The 25,589-nt window shown below is 48.7% G+C and overlaps 1 protein-coding gene across 1 annotated transcript; it reads left to right on the forward strand.

Annotated features, from left to right (window-relative positions):
* Nucleotides 1-1,792: 1,792 nt before the first annotated feature.
* Nucleotides 1,793-24,831, forward strand: TMPRSS3 (transmembrane serine protease 3). The gene is made up of 13 exons (XM_061167989.1): nucleotides 1,793-1,883; nucleotides 2,336-2,480; nucleotides 7,631-7,741; nucleotides 8,586-8,702; nucleotides 9,081-9,204; nucleotides 11,922-12,047; nucleotides 13,414-13,457; nucleotides 14,035-14,200; nucleotides 14,902-15,071; nucleotides 16,980-17,075; nucleotides 18,153-18,295; nucleotides 18,935-19,087; nucleotides 22,165-24,831. The coding sequence occupies exons 2-13, from the start codon at nucleotides 2,387-2,389 to the stop codon at nucleotides 22,180-22,182; spliced, it is 1,362 nt and encodes a 453-aa protein (XP_061023972.1). The 5' UTR covers nucleotides 1,793-1,883; nucleotides 2,336-2,386; the 3' UTR covers nucleotides 22,183-24,831.
* Nucleotides 24,832-25,589: the final 758 nt, after the last annotated feature.

Genomic DNA, 25,589 nt, shown 5'->3' on the forward strand with positions numbered 1-25,589 from the left:
AGGAGCTCCTATAAAGCCTTGCCTGAATTTCTCATCTGGCCTCTTATCTATTTCTATTGATTAGGGAGGTCAAGAATCCTGGTCAGTATCGAGCTCATAAGACCCACTTCATCACGTCATCAAGGGCCCTGCTAAAATGTCACTTCTTCCTGGAGGCCTTCTTCTACCACTGTGTCCCACGATTCTCTAAGCCTCTCCCAGCCTCATCTCTTCCCAGTATTTGTCTTCACCTGAAACCACAGGTGAGTCCTTTGACCTCTTTGCCATCTGCTCTGCGTCTAGATGGCTGGCCCATGGCAGATGGCCTGTGAATATTTGCTAAATCAATGAATGCCTGATTTCCATCTAGCTCACATTCTCCCCAGCCTTCCAAAGGGGCTCCGAGTTCCCGGCCCACAGCAGCAGGGCTCTTTGCTCTGCTGGTTACACATAGTGGAGCTGTATTGTATGCAGGGGCCTCTTGGGAGGCAGAGGCCCCTGCAGAACAGAGCCAGAAAGTGTCTCTGCACAGTGCTGAGCGCAGGTCCCTCGTCTTTTGTCTGCAGAGTGGCTGCAAGTCTAAACCTAGACTCAGGCATGCAGGGGGCTAGAAATACCCACCAAAGCATCTCCCTGCCCCCTGGGTGAGCTTGCTCAGCATCGGGCAGGACCTTTCAGTTCTTTTAAATAAAAGGGGTGCCTGTGACCCAAAGCCTCTAGGATGAAAAGTGTCTGAAAAGGTTGCTCACTTACTAATTAAAGGCGAGCCACACTTTCCCCTCCTGGTCTCTGCAGTCAACCCCCAGTGGCTACCTGATAGTCGCTGCCAGGTAGGGTTACACAGAGGCCCGCGATCTTGCCATTTGCTGCGATGATTGAGTCGACAAGGCTGAGTGACTCGGTGGAAATATTTCCCGGTTGGACTAAGCTGTTGGCGGCCTGCTTACCATCACACTTGCATTTATAATGAAAAAGGAAGCTATTTCTGCTTTGAAAGATGGCGGCTCCAGAAATGGTGAGTGAAGTGGGTGGGTGGAGAGAAGATGATTCTAAAAGTTGACTTCTCAACATTTCTCAGTGGAAACCTCCCAACAATGACCTGTTGGGAAGGGACTCCCTTACCTATGTTCCCTGTTTCAGAAAGCATTTTGCTGTTGATTCTTATGTTTGTTCTAAAGTTGGGCTGTGGAATTTGCCATAAGCTGATGGCAAGCAGCATGTATCAGCAAGCATCAAAATAAAAAATGTTGAGTGTGAATTGATTAGTTTCTAAGATACACTTTGAAGCTACTCTTGCAATGGAAATGAAATAAACATTTTTAACGTTTTTACCTCTTGCTTAGATTTTCTCATAACTTCAAGAAATGGCACAAAGATAGAGTTTAAGAGGCTTAGTAGTTCCCTTTTGAATTTCAAATGTTATAAGTAAACAGAAAATAAAAATGTGTGATCTATATATCCATGTTTATATGACTGTTGGAATGTTCTAGGTTTTAGCTCTTTGAAGAAGCAGCTTCCTGGGGAACTCATGCCTGAGTCCTGGGAGAGTAAGCTGGAATTTAGTTGGGAACATTAGGCCCCTTCCTTGCCCCCTCCATCCCTCTTTGAGTTACTGGAAGTGACTTCCAAAGGCTTCTCACCTGTCCAGCATCACGACAAGTAGAATTCCCTTGGGGGGGACAGAGCCCCAGTGTAGCTCTGGTACAAGTCCTTGGTCAGTACCCAGCCACTCCTTCCTTTGCGAGGGAAGGGGGGGACTGGGCACCCAGAGGCCCAGGATCCTCCCATCCTTAATTAGGTCAAGCCTGTGTGAGCCAGGAAAGGGTTGTGTTTATGGGAGGCTCCAAATACTGGGGATGACCGTCCCTTCCCTGGTGCTGTCTGCATTTTAGCACGGACATAATGTAAGTATCAAAACTTATGATTACGGTACGTGTTATCACCTGTGCAGGCCAAAGGTGAAGTTTATGAGGGATGAAAGAGGGGAGGAAAGTGTCTGAAAGTAATTTATCTTCTGAAAAATAATGGCACACTGACTTCGAAACGGTAAACCAGCATATCTCTAAGGACGTGCTATTCAATTGAGCTGAAAATTGGTTGAGCAAACTGGGAAAATCATGTTTGGAAGAGTTATGTTCATAGTTTTTCGCTCTCTCTAGACACTTCTCTGTTATCTGCTGGGGCTCAGGAAAAAAAAAAAAAAGATGCATTCTCCTTGGACAAATAGTTTTGATTTATCGGGACCAAATGCATTTTATGTGGATTGTCAGATTTCAAAGATTTCTCTCGACAAAGATTCTTTTGATGTGAATACTCTAAATAGAGAAGCAAGCACTCTCTGTTCTTTCCCGAGAAGGAGGTGGAGGTGGAGGTGGAGCCCAGCCTCCGAGGTCCTGAAATAGTCACGATGGGGGAGAACGACCCGCCTGCAGCTGAAGCCCCCTTCTCCTTCAGATCGCTTTTCGGCCTTGACGATTTGAAAATAAGTCCTGTTGCACCAGGTAAGTGGGGCCAGGTGTAATGTCTGCCCCCACCTAACTCCCCAGATACAGATAATCCATGTGGTTGAAGGTCCCCTGTAGAAATACCTCCCCAGGAGTCCTCACATTCACAGGCCGCTTCCTTGGGTTTGCAGAATCCCAGAGGGAAGGGGCTTTAAAAAGGCCATCACTTTGTTCAGGCCTCTTTGAACTCCCTGGAGACAAGTGGTATTTTTTTTCTGGATGGAAGTTTTCAGAAATTGAGGCTCCAATTTCTCCTGGGGAGTTAGGGGTCAGATCCTGGCCAGGAAATCTCTGAGCTCTCCAGGAAGTTCTGACGGTCAGTGGTCACCAGCCCCTCCAGAAAATTTAAAATAAGCTGGATCCCTTGAAGGTATTGGATGCCTAGATTAAAATTCATCAGCAGGTGACAGAGTTGCTTCTAGCAACTAAAGGAAGGGAAGTTGGTTTTGTAAGCGGGTCATAAACGCTTGGAGAAACGGCGGGCTCTTTAATGCCTGGTTAGGATCCTTTTGGCAAGAACATATCAGAACTTGTCACAGGAAGCTGCGGCTCCTGGTCCTAGACGTGGTCAAGAAGACTGAATTGGGGGACACTTGGGGGCTCTGCTGAGGTTCCAGAAAGCATGGTGTGGGGAGTTGTCACATGATTCCTTTTAAACCACTTGGACAATTGATGTGAACGAATGAGAGGTGGGAGAAGAGGGTGAAGTAAGGGAAAAGATACACAATTTACAAACACTTTTCAAAAATTAGCATCAGTGCAAATGAAAGAAAAAAGTGCCCTGCAATTACCTGACCACCAACACTTAGCTGGGTTTTATATCTTATTTATTTTCTCTGTGTCCTTGTCTATAAATACATGTTCATCTACAGTGCAGAGAGAGACATGTATTTTTCCATGTATTTTCTTGGTTTTATAAACATGCCGCCCCCCTTTTTTAAAATAGGATTACAACTTTGCATCAAGTAGATGTATAATCTACGTGGCCATTTGGCATCATTTGACATATAATTGTTGCTAATACTTTATAATATATATCATATGAATACCAATAGCAGTATACATATTCTTTTCTGCTAATTTTTGAAAATTTCTCCATGATTAATTCCTAGTTTCAGGAAAGAGTAAAAACTTTTAAAACCTTTTCTTTTTTAAATAAGCCAATGCATTGTTCATGATAGAAATTTAGAAAATATAGTTAATCAAAAAGATTTTTTGAAATGACCCACAATTTTATACTTTTACTCAGAGATAGTGCTATAGCATTTTATAGGTTTTCTTGCCTTTTTCCTATCCTATCAACATATCTGTATTTCTCTTTGAAAGTGACATATAAAGGGAGAACCCAGAGATATTTTGGGTTTGGTTCCAGACCATTTAATTCACCAATTAAGCAAATACTGTAATTGAGTCATATTAATTTTTTGATTTCCCATACATGTAAAAGTCAAACTTATTCTATAGTGTAGTCCATTCACTGTGCAAGAGCATTATGTATGACAACAATGCACATAATACCTAGTTAAAAATTGAGTTGTAACTTAATTAAACAGTTAACTTATTTCTAAATAATGTCAGCCATTATCTGACTATACAGTGTAGCTACAAACCTTCAGTTTATGAAAACTGCAATATTGGCTGGCAAAGAGTAATAAGATGAGGTCTGCGTATGCTATTTGTACAATTTTGAAGCTTTTTTGAAACTTAAAAATATCATGTTCATCTTTCTATGGCATTAAGAAATTAGTAACCTTTTAGGGTTGTCAAACAATGGCTCCTGGGCCAAATCTGGCCCACCATCTGTTTTTATAAATTAAGTTTTATTGGCACACAGACATCCATTTATTCACATTTTGTCTGGCTTCTGTCGTGTATAGCTATAGAGTTGAGTAATAGTGACAGGGACCAATATGGCCCATGAAGTTGAAAATATTTATATTGGGTCCTTTACAAAAAAGTTTGCCGAGTCCTCTTCTTTATCATTTTAAGCATTTCTATACCATTTGCTATTTCACCAGCTCCTTTTTGGGGGGCACTTAGGCTATTTTCATGTATCCATGTATCAATATTATCAAGGTCATTCCTTTAAGTGTACTTGTTTGTAGAGTTTTGTGTATATCTCTGATGACTTTTTAGAATAAATTCCTAGAAGTGAAATTAATAGGTCAAATATTCTATCCATTTTTTAGCTTTTTGATGTGAAGTGAAAGTCACTCAGTCATGTCTGACTTTTTGTGACCCCACGAACTATACAGTCCATGGAATTCTCCAGGCCAGAATACTGGAGTGGGTAGCCTTTCCCTTCTCCAGGGGATCTTCCCAATCCAGGGATTGAACCCAGGCTGGCCACATTGCAGGTGGATTCTTTACCAGCTGAGCCACCAGGAAAGCCCAAGAATACTGGAGTGGGTAGCCTATTCCTTCTCCAGGGGGTCTGTGCATTGCTGGCAGATTCTTTACCAATACATATTTCCAGTTTGACTTTCAAAAAGTTTACACAAATTATACTCCTGTTGACTGTTAAGTGGAGACCTATTTCTTTTCCCTTGGACTTCAGCCGGAGTAATGCTAATAATAATACACTGCAAAGTTGATACACAATTATGTCTAATTGCTTTTTTCTTTTTCTATTTCTGAAGAGATTGAGGGTTCTTTTGTGCTTGTTTATCATTTGCATTCCTTCTTTGGAGAGATATTATGCCTTTTGCTTTTTATTCCAAGCTTGTCCTCAAAGACAGAGCAAGGAGGGAGGGGTGGGGCCAGGAGGGGGCCACAGGGCATGAGGCTGAGGAGCTGGAAAGGGGCAAAGGTAAGCTGATACAGAGGTTCTAACTGAAGGAGAATCTTTGGATCTACAGGGGCTTCCTTGATAGCTCAGTTGGTAAAGAATCTGCCTGCAATATAGGAGACCCGGTTCGATTCCTGGGTTTGGAAGATCTGCTAGAGAAGGGGAAAAGCTACCCATTCCGGTAATCTGGCCTTGAGAACTAGTCCATGGGATCACAAAGAGTCGGACAGGACTGAGCAACTTTCACTTTCACTGGGGCTTCCCTGATGGCTTAGTTGGTAAAGAATCCGCCTGCAATGCAGGAGACCCTCATCTGATTCCTGGGTCAGGAAGATCCCCTGGGGAAGGGATAGGCTACCCACTCCAGTATTCTTGGGCTTCCCTTGTGGCTCAGCTGGTAAAGAATCCACCTGCAATGTGGCCAGCCTGGGTTCGATCCCTGGGTTGGCAAGATCCCTGGAGAAGGGAAAGGCTACCCACTCCAGTATTCTGACCTGGAGAAGTCCATGGGGTTGCAAAGAGTCAGACACGACTGAATGACTTGCACTTGGATCTACAGTTAAGGCTCACTTCCTAAATCTCACTCTTAGCTACAGAACATTTAGAAGGATGAGCGGCCATCCAGGGCTCATGCTGAGTTGTAAGTGAGACTGGAGAGTGGGCATCTCAGTGGGGAGACTGACTAGTTTGGGGCAAGCTTCCTGGGGCAGGGAAGGTAGAAGGGAGGAGTCTGCTTTGCTAACAGTGAATTGGTTATCCTGGAATGAACTGGTCTCTGACCCTGAGATAAAACCACCTTCATTATCCTGAAACCATCCATCCGTCCATCCATCTGCCCATCCCTCCCTCTCTTCCTCCCTCCATTCAATCTACTAACATGTATTGAGGACTGCAGTGTGGCCACTGCTGTTCTGGGTGCTGAGAGTGCAGCCTGGACCAAGCCACCTGCTCCTCCATCCAAGGCTAAACAAGGATCATGCCAGTGGTCCCTCCACCCTGCTCTGTACCCTTGGCACTAAGCCTAGTGTGCTTCTCTTGTCTCCTCATTCTTTTTTCTCCCCACCCGCCCCCTGCCCTTTTCTTCTTTACACTTTTCTCCTTTCCTATTATTTCATCACCCCCTTCTCATTTTTGTTTCCCAATTCTCTTCCGTTTTGGACAACTTGGAATGCTATTGATCATTTTACAACCACAGTCTTTATTGTCAGAGGGGTCTTCCTGTGTGGCTCAGATGGTAAAGAATTTTCAATGCAGGAGATGTGAGTTTGATCCCTGGGTTGGGAAGATCCCCTGGAGAAGGGAATGGCTACCCACTCCAATATTCTTACCTGGAGAATCCCATGGACAGAGGAGCCTGGTGGGCTACAGTCCTTGAGGTCACAGACAGTTGGACAGGACTGAGCAACAAACACTTTCACTTTCTTCATTTCAAGTTGTGGGTTTCCAGGCACAGGCAGGGGAACTCTCCAAGATATGATCTGGAATGAAGGCCATCAGTGTCTGCACCCAGGACTGGTGGAGAATGACCTGCATGCTGTCTGGTGACCGTCTCAAAAGTCCCAGCTCTTCCTCTCCTGAGAATACCCTGTTTGGGTTTTCCATGTTGCCCTCTTCTGTAGGAAAACACCCTTGGAAGTGGGGTCCTACCTCCCCTCTGTATTAGTTTCCTAGGGCCACCAACACCACAGACTCCATGGCTTAAAACAGCAGAAATCTATCACCTCCCCATCTTGAGGTTAGAAGTCTAAAACCAAGGTGATGACAGGGCATTGCTCCCTCTAACACCTGCAGGGAAATCCTTCCTTGCCTCTTAGATTCTGGAGGTTGCTGATAATCCTGCCTTTCTTGGCTTATAGATGAGTCACCCCAGTCTCTGCTTTCATCTTCACATGGTGTTCTGCCCGTGTCTTTTCACATTATCTTCCCTCTTCGCGTATTGGTCTATGTCTGAATTTCCCCTGTTTGTAAGGATGCCAATCATTTTAGATTAAAGCCCACATTGATGACCTTGTTTTAATTTGATCATCTCTGTAAAGACTCTATTTCCAAATAAGATGATATTCTGAGTTATGAGGGTTTGAACATAAACATGTCAACATGTCAGGTGGACACAGTTAAACCCATCACATCATCCCCAAATGGAGGATGAACAGAACTGGGCTGGTGTCAGGGAGCGTCGGGCTCAAATTTTAGAGAACGTGCTCCTGATAGGCGATCACTTCTCTGAGTCAGCTTTCTTTGGCTGGAACATTCTCTGCATTGAGGACAGGGGGAGGAATAGCTAAATTTTGTTTTCTTTCATTCAAATTTGTGGTTCCATGGCCTTTTGCTCTTTCCTCCCCCACTTTTTGGTTTCTAGATGCCGATGCAGTGGCTGCCCAGATCCTGTCTCTGCTGCCATTGAAGTTCTTTCCCATCATCGTCATTGGGATAATTGCGTTGATATTAGCGCTGGCCATCGGTTTGGGCAGTGAGTACCATCCATTATTTAGTAGCTTCTCAAATACTTGTTAAGCATTTAGACTCTCACAAGGTTCTCTTTCCTCCCAGGGCCACTGCCCAGCCTTAATTACTGAGGCAAACACTCTCTGGGTTTGCTGATTTGAGCTTTATTTGCCTGCAGGACTCTGGAGGGCCCCAGTCAGAGCCTTTGGCCACGCTGAAGGCTTTGTCACCAAGGAGCCTGCCTTGTTAGATGTGTCCAAAGGCAGCTGATGAAACCAAACCCACAGGCAGGAGGGGGTGGAGCCGGTGGAGAAGACAAGGAGGCCATTCATGCCAGGCCAAGTCAGGTTTCAAATAAGGTGCAAGTGGCTTTTGAGAAAGTGAATCACTTGAATGGTCTCTGATAGGGAACAACTTCTCATTTACTCCTCAAATAAGGAGCTCTCAGATCAGTTTCACTCTCCACATGCTCGCCATTGGGGTCCACAGTTCCCTCATTTCTCACCCATGGTCAGAGATGACAGGAGGTAGACTGGAGGCTGGGGTCCTCACTCAGGGCTTCTTGCTCAACTGGCTCAGCCAGTCAGCCGCGGCCATGCACTTTCTCAGTTGACCTTGAGTCTCCAGGTCTAAATTCATCTTGAGTTGTGGCTTGAGGCCACTTAGGGAGACAGAGTGGGGTGCAGCTGCCCCACCCTCTGGAATCCAGAATAGAAACTGGGCTGAGAGGAGCAGGTTGCTGGCAGCGCTGAAGTTTCGGTGCAGCTTCTGTGACTCTGGAGCAAGTTCAAGGCTGCATGGCAGGTGCATGGTTGTCTGTGGGGCGCACTGAAGCAGCCCTTCCTTGACACCCCCTCTCGTTTCCTCAGTCCACTTTGACTGCTCCGGGAAGTACAAGTGCCGGTCGACTTTTAAGTGTATTGAGCTGACGGCTCGATGTGACGGGGTGTCAGACTGCAGAGACTGGGAGGATGAATACCGATGTGGTAAAGTCACGCCTTTTCACTGCAAAAGCGGGAGGATGTCAGTAAAACTCGGCCTTGACCTTCCTCATCTGTGAAATGGGTCCAAGGCAATGCCATTGTCAAGACCTGGGACCCAACAGACATTCACCCCAGGAGACTCTGGGCTGGGTGTTAAGGGAGGGCTTATACAGACCTTAAATTAAGTTGGGGGGACTCCATAAGCAATTGGAAGAGATTCAGGTCCAGATGATAAAAACTGTGGCTGCCCTGTGGGAGTGGGATGCTGGTCAGGGGGAGGTCAGACTCAGCACAGGAGGGTCTGGGCTGGCTTCAGAGGAACTCTGCCAGGTCTCAGGGCCCTGCGGGCACTAATGACCTGTCTTCCTGTGTGCCGGCCAGTCCGTGTGAGTGGTCGGAACGCCGTGCTCCAGGTGTTCACGGCTGCCACCTGGAGGACCGTGTGCGCCGAGGACTGGAAGAGTCATCATGCAACTGTCGCCTGCGCCCAGCTGGGGTTTCCAAGGTAATTCAGAGTGTCCAGCGGTAGGCAGGACGCAAGCAGTGATCACGATGAGGGCAGACAGCTGCTGTTTATCTGGGCACCCACAGGGCGCCTTGACATCCTCATGGCAACCTCACAATGTCTGACATCACAAACCAAGGTCCCAACACACTAAGGGATGTGGCATGTTTGGGCGCATCTCAGGCCAGGACCCTAGATGCAAACATTCAGTAAAGAGCTTCAGAGCTGAAGATCGAACCCCCGGTTCCTCTGACCACAGTTGCAGGGGAGCTTCCAGCCACCACCCTGCTTGGTCCCACTTCCCACGAAACCCCAGAGAGTCAAGTTTGAGAAGTCAGTGATTTAATGAAAGTCTAATCATTTAAAGCAGTTGTTTAGCACTAAATTGGAAAAAGAACTCTTGCAGTAAAATCTCTGCATTTTAGTACTCTGTGTTGCCTATGTGACTTTTTGCACAGGGGCGACATATTTTTGCCCTGATGCAGCCCCTCCCCTCTCCTGGCTTCTTCCTTCAGACCCCCAAGCAGCTGCCCAGGACATTTCTCTTGCTCCCCTTTTGCTCCGGATTCTCAGAGTTCAAAGTATGCCGGCTCTGAGTGCTCACACTACCCACAGAACGTGAGCATCCCTGTTTGTACCCAAGGAAATGGGCATCAAAACCTCAGTGCTCTGGACCCAGGGACCCTGGACTTGCAAAATGTGAAGTATCATATTCTTAGCTTCTTCCTCCAAAGCTGGTGAAACCTGCCCTCCAGCCTGTATCCCTGAGACCCGCCTCCTCTTCTCCAGCAATGACCTGAATTCAGGAATCAGCTGCACTTCTAGGCCGATGACAACAGCAAATCACTCCCACAATTGCCTTCAGAAGTGATGTAGGCTCAACTCCTTATAGACTTGGAGGAAGCTCTCAGAGCACACACACACATACATACACACACACTGCAAACACACCATGCAGTTCTTACTCACACACTACACACACACCACACACACACTGCAAACACACCATACTCACACACTACACACCATACACATACCACATCACGCAACACCATATCTCACATACACATACCAATTACACAGACACACACGCAAGCCCCACCACCACGGCTCACACCTGAAAGCTTCCCTTGGACATTTCTGCTCCCTGGTAGGTGGTTTCTTGGCCTCACTAGGGGGCGTCCTTTCCTCTTCCCTTCTGCTTCCCTGCCTCTCCCTCCTGGAATACTTCCCCTTCTGGAATCCTTGACCTCCTCCCCATCAAGCTGAAGGGCCCAGTGACTCCCCTCCCCGGATCCAACCCCTCCTGGCAGCCCCCGTTCCTTTGCTCACCCCTCCCTATCTGCCAGGATGGTCATTCCCTATTCCCTCTCAGGGTAAGTCCAGTGGAAGCAAGTTTCCAGGCTATCCCCTCAACAGTGTCCATTTTTCTTCCGTCTAAACTTGCTCTCTGCTTCCCTATCTCTTGCTCCAGTTCTAAGGTTTATTCTGTATCTGTTCTTGTTTGTTCTACTTCTCTCTCAAAAGCCCTCCTTTGATCCCTGAGCACTATAGCATACCGTGTCAGAGGTCTGTGATAAAAAGAAAAGATGGACTGACAACTCAGATTGCCTGGGTCCAAACCCCAGTGCACATGCAGCCCTGTCGTGTGACTGGGCCTCAAAATCAAGGCTAATAATAGTACCCACATTAGAGGGTCGCTGTGAGGTTCAAGTGTCTCAGTGCTTCAAAGCCAGCCTGGACCCCAGGGATACACCGTAAGACTGCGGTCATGGCTATCATTGCCACTGAGACTTTGAGGATTTGTGGGACTCCAGTAGCAGCCCTTGGGATGCCTTTGCATCATCCCCACTGCCCCGCCTGCAGCCCAGCCCACCTACACTGGGACCTCCATCTCAGTGACAACTGGCTCTTTCACCTGGTGCCTGCCATATCAGCGGGTTGAACAATACCTGGGGAGGATGGGAGGGTCAGTGCCACGGCCTTGATTACATTTTCCTCCAAACCAAACCCGGCTGGACTTTGTATCCCATGCCTGCCACCGGCCCCGCCCCTCTGCATTTGCAGTGACCTGATGAGATCCTGTGTGATAAGTTGGTACGTTCAAGAGTGAAGCAAGTCAGAGACTTTGTCTTTTGCTTGTTCCACGTCCTGCTATGTCATAACTCTTCCAACACCTGATCTGAAAAAAATTATGTCCTCTTCATCATTCTCTACTGGCCCTTCAAACACAGGCTTGTCCTGGAGCCCCCCAAAGCGCTGTGTCTCCTGCTCATCTCTCTGTAACAGGAGCCCCATCCGCTCTGGGCAGCCTGGGAAAATCTTCCATTCCCACCTGGGTTTCTCAGCATCCCCATTTTGGTGCCCACCTGAAAACACCCACTGGACTTCTATGTTCTGTCCCCCCTGGGACTTGTTTTAGGCAGTATCAAGGTGGAGGTCCACCTAGCTACATCAGGAAGTAGTCCTCTCTCCCACGTGCCTGGAGCTGGGAGTGGGTGAATGGACTTCAGGGAGGGGGCTGTCCCAGACTCTTCCAGGTCTGAAAGGCCTTGCTAGGTTGGCAGAAGGAAGCCACTGATGGTTTGGGAGCACAGCAGGACCTTCCTTCCCCCCACACAGTGTGATACCTGTGACACTTTGACTTGAGCCCAGGTTGATTTGGGGGCGCAGAGTGAATTTCTCAGGTCCGGTCTGCATGTCCAATGTGCTTGCAGCTACGTGAGTTCAGACACCCTCAGAGTGGACTTGCTCGAAGAGCAGTTTCGAGAGGACTTCGTGTCCATCAATCACCTCTTGCCAGATGACAAAGTGACCGCTTTACACCACTCGGTGTACGTGAGGTAAGTGGCCAGGTGGTGCCGGGTCCCCTCTGCCTAGTCATGCCCTGAGTTTGACGATGAGGTTGTGTCCTCCAAGTGCAAGTTGAGGGCTTGGCCAGTTTGGTTAGATAGGGTGGACACACGAGACTGGGGGACAGGAACTTAACCCCAAACCAGGCAGATACAGCCCAGCAGAGAAACGGAGGAAGGATGATGAAGTGGCCACCTGATGCAGGGAAGTGTGGTACTGGCTGGGCACATAGTGGGCGCTGCAGATGTGTTTGGGGAAAAGAAGGGAGGGAAGGAAGGAGGGAAAAATATTAGAAAGAAAGGAATTAAGAAAGAAACTTAACTTTCTTTATTTACAAAGTACTTTAATGTTCACCATTTGTATTACATGTTTCCCCAAATAACTTATCAGTCAGTCCATCAGTCAGTTGCTCAGTCGTGTCTGACTCCTTGCGACCCCATGGAGTGCAGCCTGCCAGGTTCCTTTGTCCATGGGATTTCCCAGGCTAGAATACTGAGGAGGGTAGCCATTTCCTCCTCCAGGAGATCTTCTAAGGAAAGTGAAATGAGGTATCCGTAAATGACAGGTGCCTGAAGCTTAGAGGGGTCACCTGCCTGATGCAAGGAAGTACAACAGGCTTTCTGAACTCACATTTTATACTCTTCCTGACTTCTTGGACCAAACCCCAAGAGAAGTATATCCTCTGCTCCAGGAAACAATAGTCTTCAGCCTACCATCATGGAGTTGACAATTGCCCCCCTGGACCCACATGCAGTTTGCAGGGACAGTTCATCTCTTGGGTCCTAAAACCCTGGACTGGTGACATTTGCTTTTTCTTGCATGATTGAATGACAGGACTGGGCTCTAGAGGCAGGAATTTACAGAGGGCTCGCAGGGTGGGTTTTTCTGTCTGACATGTGTGTGTCCCAGGCTGCAAGGGCTTGGTGCCAGGGGAGCCCGTCATGCCATCTGATGGACATTCTGTGTCTCACAGGGGCCAGTGAAGGACATGGGAGTAAAATGGACAAACAAATGATACCAGTATATGTTTATCTAATATAGCTCATTATTTGTCTCTTATCGTTAGCTATACAAAGCCTAGAAATACTCAGCAGTAGTCACACATATACCACACTTCACTTGGTCACCGGTTGTTAATGATTTGGTTTTTTTTAATAGACTAAAAATTGAAGTCTGTATTCAAGAGCCAGGGAATAGAGTTTATTTATTTATTTTTTTTAGCCCAAGATTTAAGTTAAAAAAAAAAAAAAAAAGTGGTTCCCAGGCCTCGGGTGTGTGAGTGCTAAGATGCTTCAGTGATACCTGACTCTTTGAGGCCTGGGGTGTTTCATTAAACACACTCTTTTTCCACTTTAGGGAGGGATGTACCTCGGGCCATGTGATTACCTTGAAGTGCTCAGGTGAGAGCTGCAGGACTGCGGAGAGAAACAGTTGGAAGCCCTGGCTCATAGGCTCCTGTCCCCTCTGCTTGGACCACTCTGCCATCACGCCCTTCCTCCTGGGTGCTAGGTGGGAGCTCTGTGACCCCACCTGCCAGGTCAGGGGAGTCAACCTGGAGAGACTTCTCAGCAGCAGACAGGACCACAGTGCACAGAGTTCTGTCATTCCATGGTGGCTGCAACAGCCAGACTCCCGTTTCCCCTCCCCCCACCAGAAAAGTGGGCACAGCCTGCTCTGTCCACCCCCCTCAGCCCTAGCCTGGGCAGGACCCTCTTGTTCCTGGCAGGGGGTTCTTTTTGCAGGGGCTGGAGCTGAAGAAGTCAGCCCCTGCATTTATGAGGCTCCCCAGCTCCCAGAGCACTGTCACTATCCTGGGGACATGAGTGTCATGGGGAGGTCGATACTAGCTCCTAGCTCTTTGCTCTAATGGGCTGTGCCCACTGCACCTCACAGCACCCTGCCCATCCCCTGTCTCAGGCGACTTGCCCGCACCCTTCCCCCGAGGCACCCGCCCCACCGCTCCCTCTCCCTCTGCAGCCTGCGGTCTGAGGATTGGCTCCAGCCCCCGCATCGTGGGTGGAAACACATCTTCGCTGGCACAGTGGCCCTGGCAGGCCAGCCTGCAGTTCCAGGGCTACCACTTGTGTGGAGGGTCCGTCATTACCCCCCTGTGGGTTGTCACCGCTGCCCACTGTGTTTATGAGTGAGTTCTCCTGACCTCCTGGTGGGGGGGGGGCATCCTCATCTCCCACTGACCCCTGTCCAGTACAAGCCATGTGGGGACAAGGCTGATTTGGGTGGTCAGCAGCAAGACAGGTCAAGAAAGCATGAAAACAGACCAGATCGTCACAAGGTAATGTCCACAGACCCTCCTCACTGTGGATCCAGCTCCATCAGCTGGGTGGCATTGGTGACCCCAGGATCATTTTAAGGACCTTCAGCTCTTACAGAAAAGATAGAAAAAGGGGAAGGAAACTCTCATGTATAGGAAACCCAGCAATGCAAATCCCCTAGACCTCCTTGTAGCTCATTCCCATGGGCCATGTTGTGACTGAGAGAGAGAGGGACGGTGCAGGGTGGGCAGGGGTCTCCCCAGAGCAATCTCTGTTAGGGGGTTTGGTGTGGAAGAAAACCACAGAAAATACTTCCAAACACAGTAGCAAGTGTCTGCATTATTTCCACCTGCCTCTATTTCAATTTCTGATGGAGAATGGGCCATTATGGAAAGGTGAGCTCATTTCTCAAATGCCCAGAGGTGCAGAGATCAAGGCCTGTCTAGGGGACACATGGGTGGATCTGCACTTCTGCAGGGCTTGTGGGGACATCTCCTGCCATCTCCTTAGCACTGGCTCTCAGGAGACTTGTGATCTGTGGGTGAAAGTGCTTGGGTCTCTCTCATTTCAGTCTCTATCTCCCCAAGTCCTGGACCATCCAGGTGGGCCTTGTTTCCCTGCTAGACAGTCCAGCCCCCTCCCATCTGGTGGAAAAAATCATCTACCACAGCAAGTACAAGCCAAAGAGACTGGGCAATGACATCGCCCTCATGAAGCTGGCCGGGCCTGTCACTTTCAATGGTACGTCCAGGGATCTGTCATTTTCCTGCTATCGTTTGTTTCAGGAGAATTTGTATTGCTTGTTGAAGCATGTTGATGAAGGCTGCCTTACAATTTCCAGTAGGTAATTCCAATATCTGATTCATTTCAGTGTTAATTGTTCTCAGCTGATTGTCTCTTTGCATTAAAGTTGTGATTTTCCTGGTTCTTGGTATGATGAGAAATTTTCAATCACGTCCTGGACATTTGGGCCACCGTGTTAGGAGACAGACATCTTCAGTTTTAGCAGATGGTCATCCTGTTCAAGTGTGCTGTGCAGGTCTTGGTCTACTTTTATGGATTGTGGTTCTGATGACTATTTGACTTCAGAGTCTTTGTGGTTCTAGTTTGGCCAACTTGGTTTGCCTGGAGCCACTGAGGTCTCACTTGAGCTACTTTCTTTCACTTAGTGCATCTTGGAGATTAAAGGGGTTTCCCCAGACCAGGACACCTGGTACGTGTGGGTGGTAGAAGGGGGGTCATAGGCCCCTGGGGACGAAGAGCTTTTCCTTGTTTGGTGCTTATTCTGGTGAGGTACTCTGCCAGTGCTACCCACGTGCCTGGGATCTTGACATTGGCTGAGGCAGAGAGGGCCTTCCAGCTGGCCAGCTGGCTGGGGTGGGATCTTCTCTGTGGCCCTTTCTTTATAAGCTGGAAGATACTGGGCATCTCCAATTCCTGGAAATTCTCAGAAATAACCTCTCACAACCAGCTGCTGAGTTCAGCTCTGTTTACTCATGGAAATGTCAAGTCCTAATGATTGGAGGTTTCAAAAACACCAGAAAAGTCACCCAGGACAGAATTCTCCAGCATCTTGCTGTTGTGACAAAGTACATGAGCCTCCGCCTAAATCAGTAAAAGCCCCCCTTCACCTTCCCAAGAACTAGAGCAGCTTGGAGATGAGGTAGAGGATAACAAACAGCCCTTGTTAGAGCAGAAACTTGGCTCAGAACCAATGGCAGGTTGGAGCTGGTAGAGTCATCAGCGTGTTTATCACACAGCACACGGAATTCTCTATGCGTCACACTCTGAGACAAATATTTCTAGAAAAACAAAGAGAAATTGTAATGGTGGTGTTCCTTTGCTAAAATGATTAATGACCCTTGGTTATAAAAAAAAGTGAGGTGCCAACACTTGCACTTTGATAAAACTGAAAATGAGTGCCCTTGTCTTTTCTCTACCTTTCCATTTTTGTCCTACCTGGAAAGCTTAGGTCATATCTCAGAATGTAGTCATGTAAAGGCCCTGTGACAGTTTCTGGTGGAGGGCTTATGTGATACAGCTCACATGGACAGGCAGGCTCATTGCCTCCAGATGTGTCAGGAGGGACGGGAAGATTCATGGAGTGATGTTCCATAAAGCAGTGTGCCCACAGTCTAGACCAGGAGTGGGAAGACTAGGGCCCGTGGGTTGAACTGGACCTTTTGCCTCCTTTTAAATAAAGTTTTATAGGCACACGGACCACCCTGTTTACCACTGCCTGCGGCTGCTTTCATGCTTCAGTGGCAGAGGTGAGGGTTGAAATGGAGATCACGTGGCTTACAAAGCCTAAAATATATACTGTTTTCCTCTCTACAGAAAATATGTTGACCTCTGGTCAGACTCACTCACGTTGCCATGGTCTACAGTTGACCTGTGGACTAGACTCACCCATGTTGCCTTGGTCTTGGGTTGAGTTGACCTCTGGTCTAGACTCACTCTTGTTGCCGTGGTCTGGGGTTGTTTTAGGGCTCTGGTGGGGGAGAGGTCCCCAGTCTGAGCAAATGGCCAAGGGCCTGGCCTTTCTCTAGGAGACACCCCCACCCCCAGCCCCAAGAGGCAGACGCTGAGTGCTGGCTTTCTCAGATGGCAGCTTCCATGGCCTCAGCTCTCTTGTTTCTCTCCAAACAGAGATGACCCAACCAGTCTGTTTGCCTAACTCTGAAGAGAACTTTCCTGATGGAAAATTGTGCTGGACATCAGGCTGGGGGGCCACAGAGGATGGAGGTCAGTGGTCTAAGATCAAGATTCTGCGTCCAGTGTGCCCAGAACCAAGAGGCCCGGGTGCCTGCTCCCCTCTGGTGTCCCAGTGTAATGTCCCCTGACATGTCATGGTCGGGGGGGAGCACAAACCCTCAGCTGGACGCTGAGACCCGAGAGGATTGAGAGGCGGGGTGTGCCCTGCGGTGAGCCCATAAGACGTGAAGATTGCAGTTTACAAACAGGTGGAGTTAGAGGGGGTCCATCCTCGGGGTGAGGGGGCGAGGCTGAACCACTGCAGATATGTTGTTACTTTCTAGTTGCTGCTGAAACACATGACCCCAGATTTAGAGGCTTAAAGCAGCACTCGTGGACCACCTCACAGTCATGGCCATCGGAAGTTGTAAATCAATGTGTCTGGGTTGGAGCTTCCATCCTCCCCGAGGCTCTGGGGGCAGATCTGTGCCCCTCTTTCCAGCCTCTGGGGCCCCCACATCTCTTGCTCCTGCTCCTCCTCCCCCTTCACAGTCAGCAGCACAGTGTCCCCCAGTCTCTCCCCTCTGACCTCTGCTTCTTCCATCATCACATCTCCTTCTCTAGCCCTTTGAAGGACCCTTGGGATGACATTTAAGGTCCACCACCAAGGTGTCCCCGTCTCAAGGTCTTATCACATCCACAAAGGCCCTTCTGCCATGGAAGATGGCAGGGTCCCAGGTTCCGACGGTTGGGGCCTGGAGGACACGTTTCTGCTGACCACCCCCAGGCTCTACCCCAAGGCTGTGTGTGGGACGTTCACAAGCCTCAGTTTCCTTCTGTCACCTGGGTTCAGGGAACTAAATGGGCTGGTGTAGGTCGAGGGCTTGGTCTAGATAGGACCCTGGGGGAGGGGTGCCTGCTGACTGTGGTTGCCCCCTCCTTTCACACTGGTGACCTTAGGGAAATGAGTGGCCCTGGGATGAAGCAGGGTCTCCCCCAGCCCACTCACTAGGGGACAGAGCTCTAAGGCTGTCTACCTTCAGGCTGCCCCACCCCTAGGCAGTCATCTGAGCTCCCGGTGGGGCCCCCTCACTGCACAGACCCCCCCATCCCCTTGCTCTGACCCAGGTGACGCCTCCCCGGTCCTCAACCACGCAGCCGTTCCTCTCATCTCCAACAAGGTCTGCAACCACAGGGATGTGTACGGTGGCATCATCTCCCCATCCATGCTCTGCGCTGGCTACTTGAAAGGCGGTGTGGACAGCTGCCAGGTAGGGGCACCCAGTGACGTCTGGGGGCCACGCCGCGGGCAAGGTGACCCAGCCCTCAGGACAGACTACAGTCAGCACGTCCCTATGACCGACTGAAAAGCAAATTTACAGGGCGTGGGAAGAAGTTTGCTCAAGATATCGCTCCCTTTCCTGTCTGGCCGGGCCCGTGTTTACTCAGCGCTCCCCTCTGCCTGGGTGCTGGGCGGAGGTGGCGGGGAGGGTCTCAGAGTTTCCAGGGGGTCCAAAGGGGCAGAGGGCAGGGGAAACCAGTGGATCTAGCCTGCACATCCACAGTGGACAAGACTCCACCACTGCCTGGTTCAGCTGAAGCCCCTGGCCAGGCAGACCTTCCCTCTGAAAGCACCCCTCTGCTCCCCACGCTGCCTTGACTTGGTGGGTTCAGGATGCTGAGCCCTGGCAGGGAGACAGCTGGAGGGGGACCATCCCCGAAGGATGAGGACCCCACCCTCAGGAGGGCAAATCAGTTCCAGAAGGGCAGTGGTGAGGTGGTGGATGCAGGACCATCCATGTGCTGTATTTTGTGATACAGTGAAGCAGGGTCCTGTCACCAGGACAGGGGACACATGGTGGCAATGTCTGTTCCGTGCCCTTGTCCTTTGCTCTTTCCCTGCCTTCCAGGGAGACAGCGGGGGTCCCCTGGTGTGTCAGGAGCAGAGGGTGTGGAAGCTGGTGGGAGCCACCAGCTTTGGCATCGGCTGTGCCGAGGTGAACAAGCCTGGAGTCTACACGCGCATCACTTCCTTCCTGGACTGGATTCACGAGCAGATGGAGGTGGGTGCAGTCCCCATGCCCTGTGCAGCTCACTTAGATGCCTGTCATTCTAGCTCTAGCATCCTTTCTGTGGGCCCCCAGCCCTGCTATCCGAAGCCAGGAAGTGACTAATTAGGTATTAATTTGTCAAGCAGTGACTTTGTGCTCCTGGGTATGACCTAGGCATGGCTAACCCCACAAGCAAGGCCCTGGCAGGGTGGGCCTGGCGGGCTGGACACACACAGGGCGAGTGTGGCTGGGACATGGAGGACCATGTACTTCTGCCAACTGGGGGAAGAGGAGGAGCAACTGAGGACCAGCCCTGGGGGTGGAGACCAGTCAGGTGGGCATGTGAAGGCATGGAGACAGGTGGGAGTGGTCTGGACTGGAAGCCCTCAATGCCCACTGGGGAGTTTGACTTTGGGGGAACCGGGATGGGATGGAGCGTCTGGAATCAGGAGGGGCCTGGGTAGCTCTGTGCCTTGGGGGCCTCCCTGCGGTGGGAGTGGGAGGATGCAGACGGATCAGTGAGGTTGGCCTGGCAGGAACAGGGTGGGCAGGAAGAGCCCTGGAGATGGTGGGAGGAAGAACAGAGCATCCAGGGACAGAAAGTGCCCAGCTGACTCCAGGTCCTACCACGATGGCTTAGCGAACATGGGGTGACACCCTCCCCAGGAGCAGGAACCTCAACAGCCTGCCCTTCCACCCTGTGGACATGCAGCAAATGTTTACCTACTCGATCACCAGGCTGAGCCCCATGTCAGGCCTTGGACCACTTTTAAAGAACTTTGGTTTTTGGTTTTGCTGAGGTTTTTTTGTTGTTGTTGGTTGAGGGTAAATATACGCAATGTGAAGCTGATGATCCTAAAGTGCAAATCTGGCAGCATTCAGCCCATTCAGGATGTTGTGTTGCTGCTGCCTGACCTGTACCCAAAACATTTTCATTTCCTGGAAATGAGACTCCATGAAGCAGTCACTCTGTGTTGCCAGGACCCTGTCCTCTGGCGGCCAGTAATCTACTTTCTGTCCTGGGGGATCAAGACCTTTTAAAATGGTCCCTGATAGCTCAGTGGGTAATCAATCCTCCTGCAATGCAGGAGACCCTGGTTCAATTCCTGGGTCAGGAAGATCCCCTGGAGAAGGGAAAGGCTCCCCACTCCAGTATTCTGACCTGGAGAATTCCATGGACTGTATAGTCCATGGGATCTCAAACAGTCAGACATGATTGAGTGACTTTCACTTTCATTCCATTTAAAGCAGCTGGCTAAAACGGGCACCAAACTGCTCAATTGCCTTGATGTCAATTTCCACTCCTTCTTCCTTGAATATTTGCCTTAAATCAGGAGGGCAGGGCTGAGGCACTGGGACTGGGCCTGGTTAGAATTCCAGCCCTGCTGTTGTGTAGCTGTGTGCTATCAGCCCACTGCAGGGTGAGACAGCAAACAGGCTGCAGGGGAGCTGCTGGGGCACTTTGGCTGTTAGCTGGCTGCCTGGCCCAGGGCTGAGGGCTGTGCAGTGCTGTTCAGCACAAAATTCAGCCCAAACCCATCACTCCCTCAGAAAACAGATGTTTGAAAGAGCAGCCTCCTCACTGCAGTGGCCGCAGACAGCCTGTGAACAGGACTAAAGGGGTTGAGAGCCTCGTGGGGGGTGGGGGAGGAGGGACCTCTGGGTGGGGAGGGGGAGGGTCACGTGGGCAGAGAGCCATGTGGACAAGGGTGGGGTGGAGGACTCTTCCCGTTCACCCCGGGAGCCTCATAGGTGCACCCCCACGAGGGTGCTTGCAGCGTCAGTGGGTCTGGATGATGAGGCTTGTCGCAGGGGCAGGTTGAAGAAGCCTGGCTCAGTCCTGAGCTGGGCGGAGTGCAGTTCAGGCGCAGGGTTCCCAAATCACTGTGGGAGCTTCTGAAGGGAGGTGCCCTCATATCTCAGCCTGTGTCCCCCCTGCTGTTGGGCCCTGGGACCATCCCCCTATTAGAGGTGATGGGACCCTCGTAAGCCCCCACCCAGGATAACAAGGGGCAGAGTCTGAGTCTGACCAGCTCTGCGAGCCCAGCCCCACACCCACCGCACAGCCCAGTGACGAGTTCCAACCTGGGGTGCGGAGCACCGCCCTCAGCTGCTTGCTAGCACTGAGGGTCCCAGGACCTGTTCCAGAGGTTCTCATCAGCCGTCCGGCGGTTCAGATGCGGGAGGCTCCAGGGTGTGCTGGGGGAAGTGGGAAGAAAGGGCTAGAAAGGGCTCCCCTTCCGCCCAGAGCTGGAGGAGCAGGCTCTTCTGGGCAGGTGGACAGCTCCCCTGAGGCCTGGGGAGCACATCAACCAGGGCTGCCCCCGCCCCTGAAGGCCTCTGTGAGTCACATTCCCTGAAATGTCTCAGGGGACAACCCAGAAGAGGCTTCCCTCCACGAGAGGTTTCCAGCAGGCCTGCCTTTTTAGTTGTTTCTTCTGAGCATCTACAGGAGGGCCTTCCGGTAGCTCACACACCTCGAGGGGAATCAGCCCATTTTTTTCTCTGATGCTAAAGGTTACTGCATCATTTTTGATCCAGTAGTCTTCTCTCCCTACTGGGAGCTTGAATCACCGTTACAACTCAGAACAGGACACAGGAACACTGATGCTAAGAACTGGAAACTGTGGAAAAGTCTCAGGTTGGTGATGGAGAAAGCTGGGTGTGGCTGGTAGGAGGCACACAGGGCAGGGAAACTATTTCACACTTACCTGGGGTCCACATGGAACAGAGACCAATTTTATCCCCATTAATTGTGAACTGCTGATGCCCTCCTCAGGGCAAAATGCTGGTACTCACTTGATCTTGGGCTTCCCCAGTGGCTCAAGCAGTAAAGAATCCTCTGCAATGCAGGAGACACAAGGAGATGTGTGTTCAACCTGTGGATGGGGACGATCCCCTGGAGGAGGAAATGGTAACCCACTGTGGTATTTTTGCCTGGGAAATCCCATGGACCCTGGCAGGCCACAGTCCATGAGGTCAAAAAGAGTCAGACACGACTGGGCAAGCATTCACCTCACGCTTTATCTTAATATAGGAGAGATGACTTGACATGATGAAAAAGGTAATACGTATGTTTTCATTTCCAGAGGGACCTGAAAACTTGACAGGTGAGAGGCAAGTGACCACCATGAGTTCCTGCCAAGATGGAGACAATCCCATCCTTCCGTGGATTCTAACAGCAGAGCCAAATGAAGGAGCATCTTCTCATCCCTCCACATCTAGAACAGATTTCTTCTATCATCTCTGACAAGCCAGAGGGGCATCAGAATAAAATGATCCTGAACCTCCTTTTTCTGATCTTCCCAAGAACAGGAGCAGGAACACCTCCAAAGCGCTACCTTTTCCCACTTTTCCATCTGGTTTCCTCCCTCACAAAGCCCTTCAGCAAAGATATGCAGTCAGGACCTACAGACGTGCAGTCAGTGTAGACACAGATGTTCACACATTTTATCCAGGTACCAGAACAAAACCGATTTTTTTCTACCAGGATCTCCTTTAACACACGGGAAATTATAGGTGATTTTAGTTTTGTAGTCTTTGGTACTCGTTGTTTCATTGTCTCTTGCTTCCAAAGGACATAGAATTTCTTAGCAAGTTCATCACTCGGAGTTTATTGAATGAATCTTGATTGCTCATGTAAGCTTGATTCAAGAGGCTTAATTCATTTGATCTGTTGGAACAGATTTATTGGGAGATTGGAATCATGTCCTATTACATCAGAGTAGTCAGAAGCAGAGCAAGAAAAGAAAGGAATAAGTCAGGACCACCTAACTCCCACACAATGTTACCGAAGGCCAACTAGGCAGTCTCATGTCATTAAGACACTAGGGCTTCTCTACCTCTCCACATGGGCCTGTTAAATCTCCCGCACAGCTGCAGGTTAGAGGCTCCTCCTGGTACCCACCCATCCCCTGAAGTCCCCATAGCACACGCATAACAGAGGAAGATTCCTTGGTAAGTAATCATTGTCCAGTGGTGCTTTATCACAAGTGACTTTATTAGAATATGAATCTGTGGTTTTGCTCTGAGGCAACAGTGGGAAAGGTGGGTGAGTTTCAAAGAGATCAGAGATAGGTTCAGGTGCCTGGGGAAGGGCCAGCTCCAGGGAGCCTCCTGAGCCACGTGTTAGAGGGGGTGGAGGAAGACATGGAGGGGGAGTTCAGGGCAAATTACTAGGACACACTTCACTGTATCAGAGTTCCTGCACAGATCTCTCTACATGTCAGAAAGTGACAAGACCATTTTTGAGTATTTCTGCCCAGCTCTCTTTGAAAGCAATGGTAGCTCACAAAAGCATCTTGAGAAGGATCAACAAAGTTGGAGGTATCACACTCCTGATATCAGATACAAAGTTTCAGTCCTCAAAACAGTATGGTACTGGCATGAAAATATATGTCAATGGAACAGAATAGAGAGCCCCGAAGTAAACCTGCATTTATATAGGCAATTAATCTACAAAAGGAGGCAAGAATACACAATGGGGGAATGGACAATCTCTTCAGCTAATGCAAAAGAATGAAAGTGTCCTACTTTCACACCATACACAAAAATAAGCTCAACAGGGCTTAAAGACATAAACGTAACCTGAAACTACAAAATTTGTAGAAGAAAACAAGGGCAGTAAATTCTTTGAAATTAGTATTAGCATCATTTTTTTAACCTGTCTCCTCAGGCAAGGGCAAGAAAAGCAAAAATAAATCTTACTAAAAAGCATTTTGCACAGCTAAGGAAAGCATCAATAAAATGAAAAGGCTGCCTACTGAATGGGAGAAGGTACTTGCAAATGATATAACCAATAGAGGCTTAATATCCAAAATATACAAAGAACTCATACAACTCAATAGCAAAAAAATGCAAACAATCCAATTTTTAAAATGAGCAGAGGATCTGAACAGACATTTTTTCCAAAGAAGACATACTGATGGTTGACAAACACATGAAAAGCTGTTCAATGTCAATAATCACCAGGAAAATGCAAATTAAAACTACAATGAGTTATTACCTCACTCTTCTCAGAAGGGCTGTTATCAAAAAGGACACAAATAGCAAATGTTAGTGAGAATGTGGAATCCTTGTGCACTATTGGTAAGAATGTTAAGTTGGTGCTGCCACTATGAAAAACAGTCTGGAGGTTCCTCAAAAAACTAAAAATAGAGCTACTATTTGATCTAGCAATTCCACTTCTGGATATATGTCTGAAAAAAAAACAAAACAAAAGCACTACTCAGAAAAGATACATGCACCCCAGTGTTGATGGCAGCCTTGTTTATAATAGCCAAGATACGGAAGTGTCCATCAGCAGATAAATGAATAAAGAAGATGGGGCATACACGTACAATGGAACATTATTCAGCCATAAAAAAAAAAAATGGAATGTTGCCATTTGTGACAAGGTGGATGGATCTTGAGACTATCATGCTAAATGAAATAAATTAGACAAAGACAAATACAAAAAAAAAATAAAGGAAATATTTCACTTACACGTGAAATCTAAAAACAAAGCAAACGAACAAACAGAAAAAGACTATTATATACAGAGGACACCTGGGTGGTCGACGGAGGGGAAGAGGTTGAGGGTTGGGTGAAATGGGTGAAAGAGATTAAAGGGGACAAACTTCAGTTATAAAGTAAATAAGCCACAGGGATGTAATACACAGCACATATATATAGTCAAAAATACAGTAATATGTTGGTATGGGGACAGATGGTAACTAGACCTACCCCAGTGATTGTTTAGTTACTTAATAACGTATTTAAATGCTGAATCACTATGTTGTACACCTGAAACTAATGTAATATTGTATATCTGCTATACTTCAATAAAAAACAATGTTTATAGGAAAAAAGAAAGAAAAATCATCAAGTTCTTCATATTTCAACCTATAATGGCATCGTGGCGCTTGATCATTTCTTGGTCTAAACCCATGTATCTCCATTAAAATTCGTTGCTGTTGTTCAGTCACTAAGCCATATCCAGCTCTTTGCGTCCCCATAGACTGCAGCATGTCAGGCTTCCCTGTCCTTCACTGTCTCCTGGAGTTTGTCAGGTTTACGTCCATTGAGTTGGTGATACGATCCAACTCTCTCATCCTCTGCCACCTCTAGTGCCGCCTGGGAAGCTGTGTCATTAAAATCACCCTGTTAGAAGTTAAATAGTACTCCAATAAAAAAAAAAAATAAAAGAGAGCAGTGGTAACTCAAGTATTGAAGATCCAAGTTGTGAAAAGATGAAAGATTTCATATGTGATCATCTCAGAGTCACCAGAAATGTACTCCAAGCCTGTTGTGGTTTCTTTCTGCTATTTTGTTGGGAAATACTTGCTGGCTTACATCTTGCAAAAGGTCTTGGGTAACGCTAAGGGCAGGCAGTTCCTTGGCAGGTCCTGGCCCCATTCTAAGCCTGTTTCATGTGCTGACTTGTTTCATGGTTACACCAACCATGGTTACAGGGGTGCTCCAGGTCCCATTTTGCAGGTGAGGAATCCAAGCTGTGAAACAGACAGTATTTTCC

Source organism: Dama dama, chromosome 19 (genome assembly GCF_033118175.1).
Source record: "Dama dama isolate Ldn47 chromosome 19, ASM3311817v1, whole genome shotgun sequence".
Lineage (NCBI taxonomy): Eukaryota > Metazoa > Chordata > Mammalia > Artiodactyla > Cervidae > Dama > Dama dama.

Bases quoted from the DNA above. Each gene is read 5' to 3' on its own strand.
- TMPRSS3 (XM_061167989.1), top strand. From the start codon at position 2,387: ATGGGGGAGAACGACCCGCCTGCAGCTGAAGCCCCCTTCTCCTTCAGA. The intron at 12,048-13,413 runs GTAAGTGGCCAG...TTTCCACTTTAG, and splicing joins CACCACTCGGTGTACGTGAG to GGAGGGATGTACCTCGGGCC. The intron at 13,458-14,034 runs GTGAGAGCTGCA...CTCCCTCTGCAG, and splicing joins GATTACCTTGAAGTGCTCAG to CCTGCGGTCTGAGGATTGGC.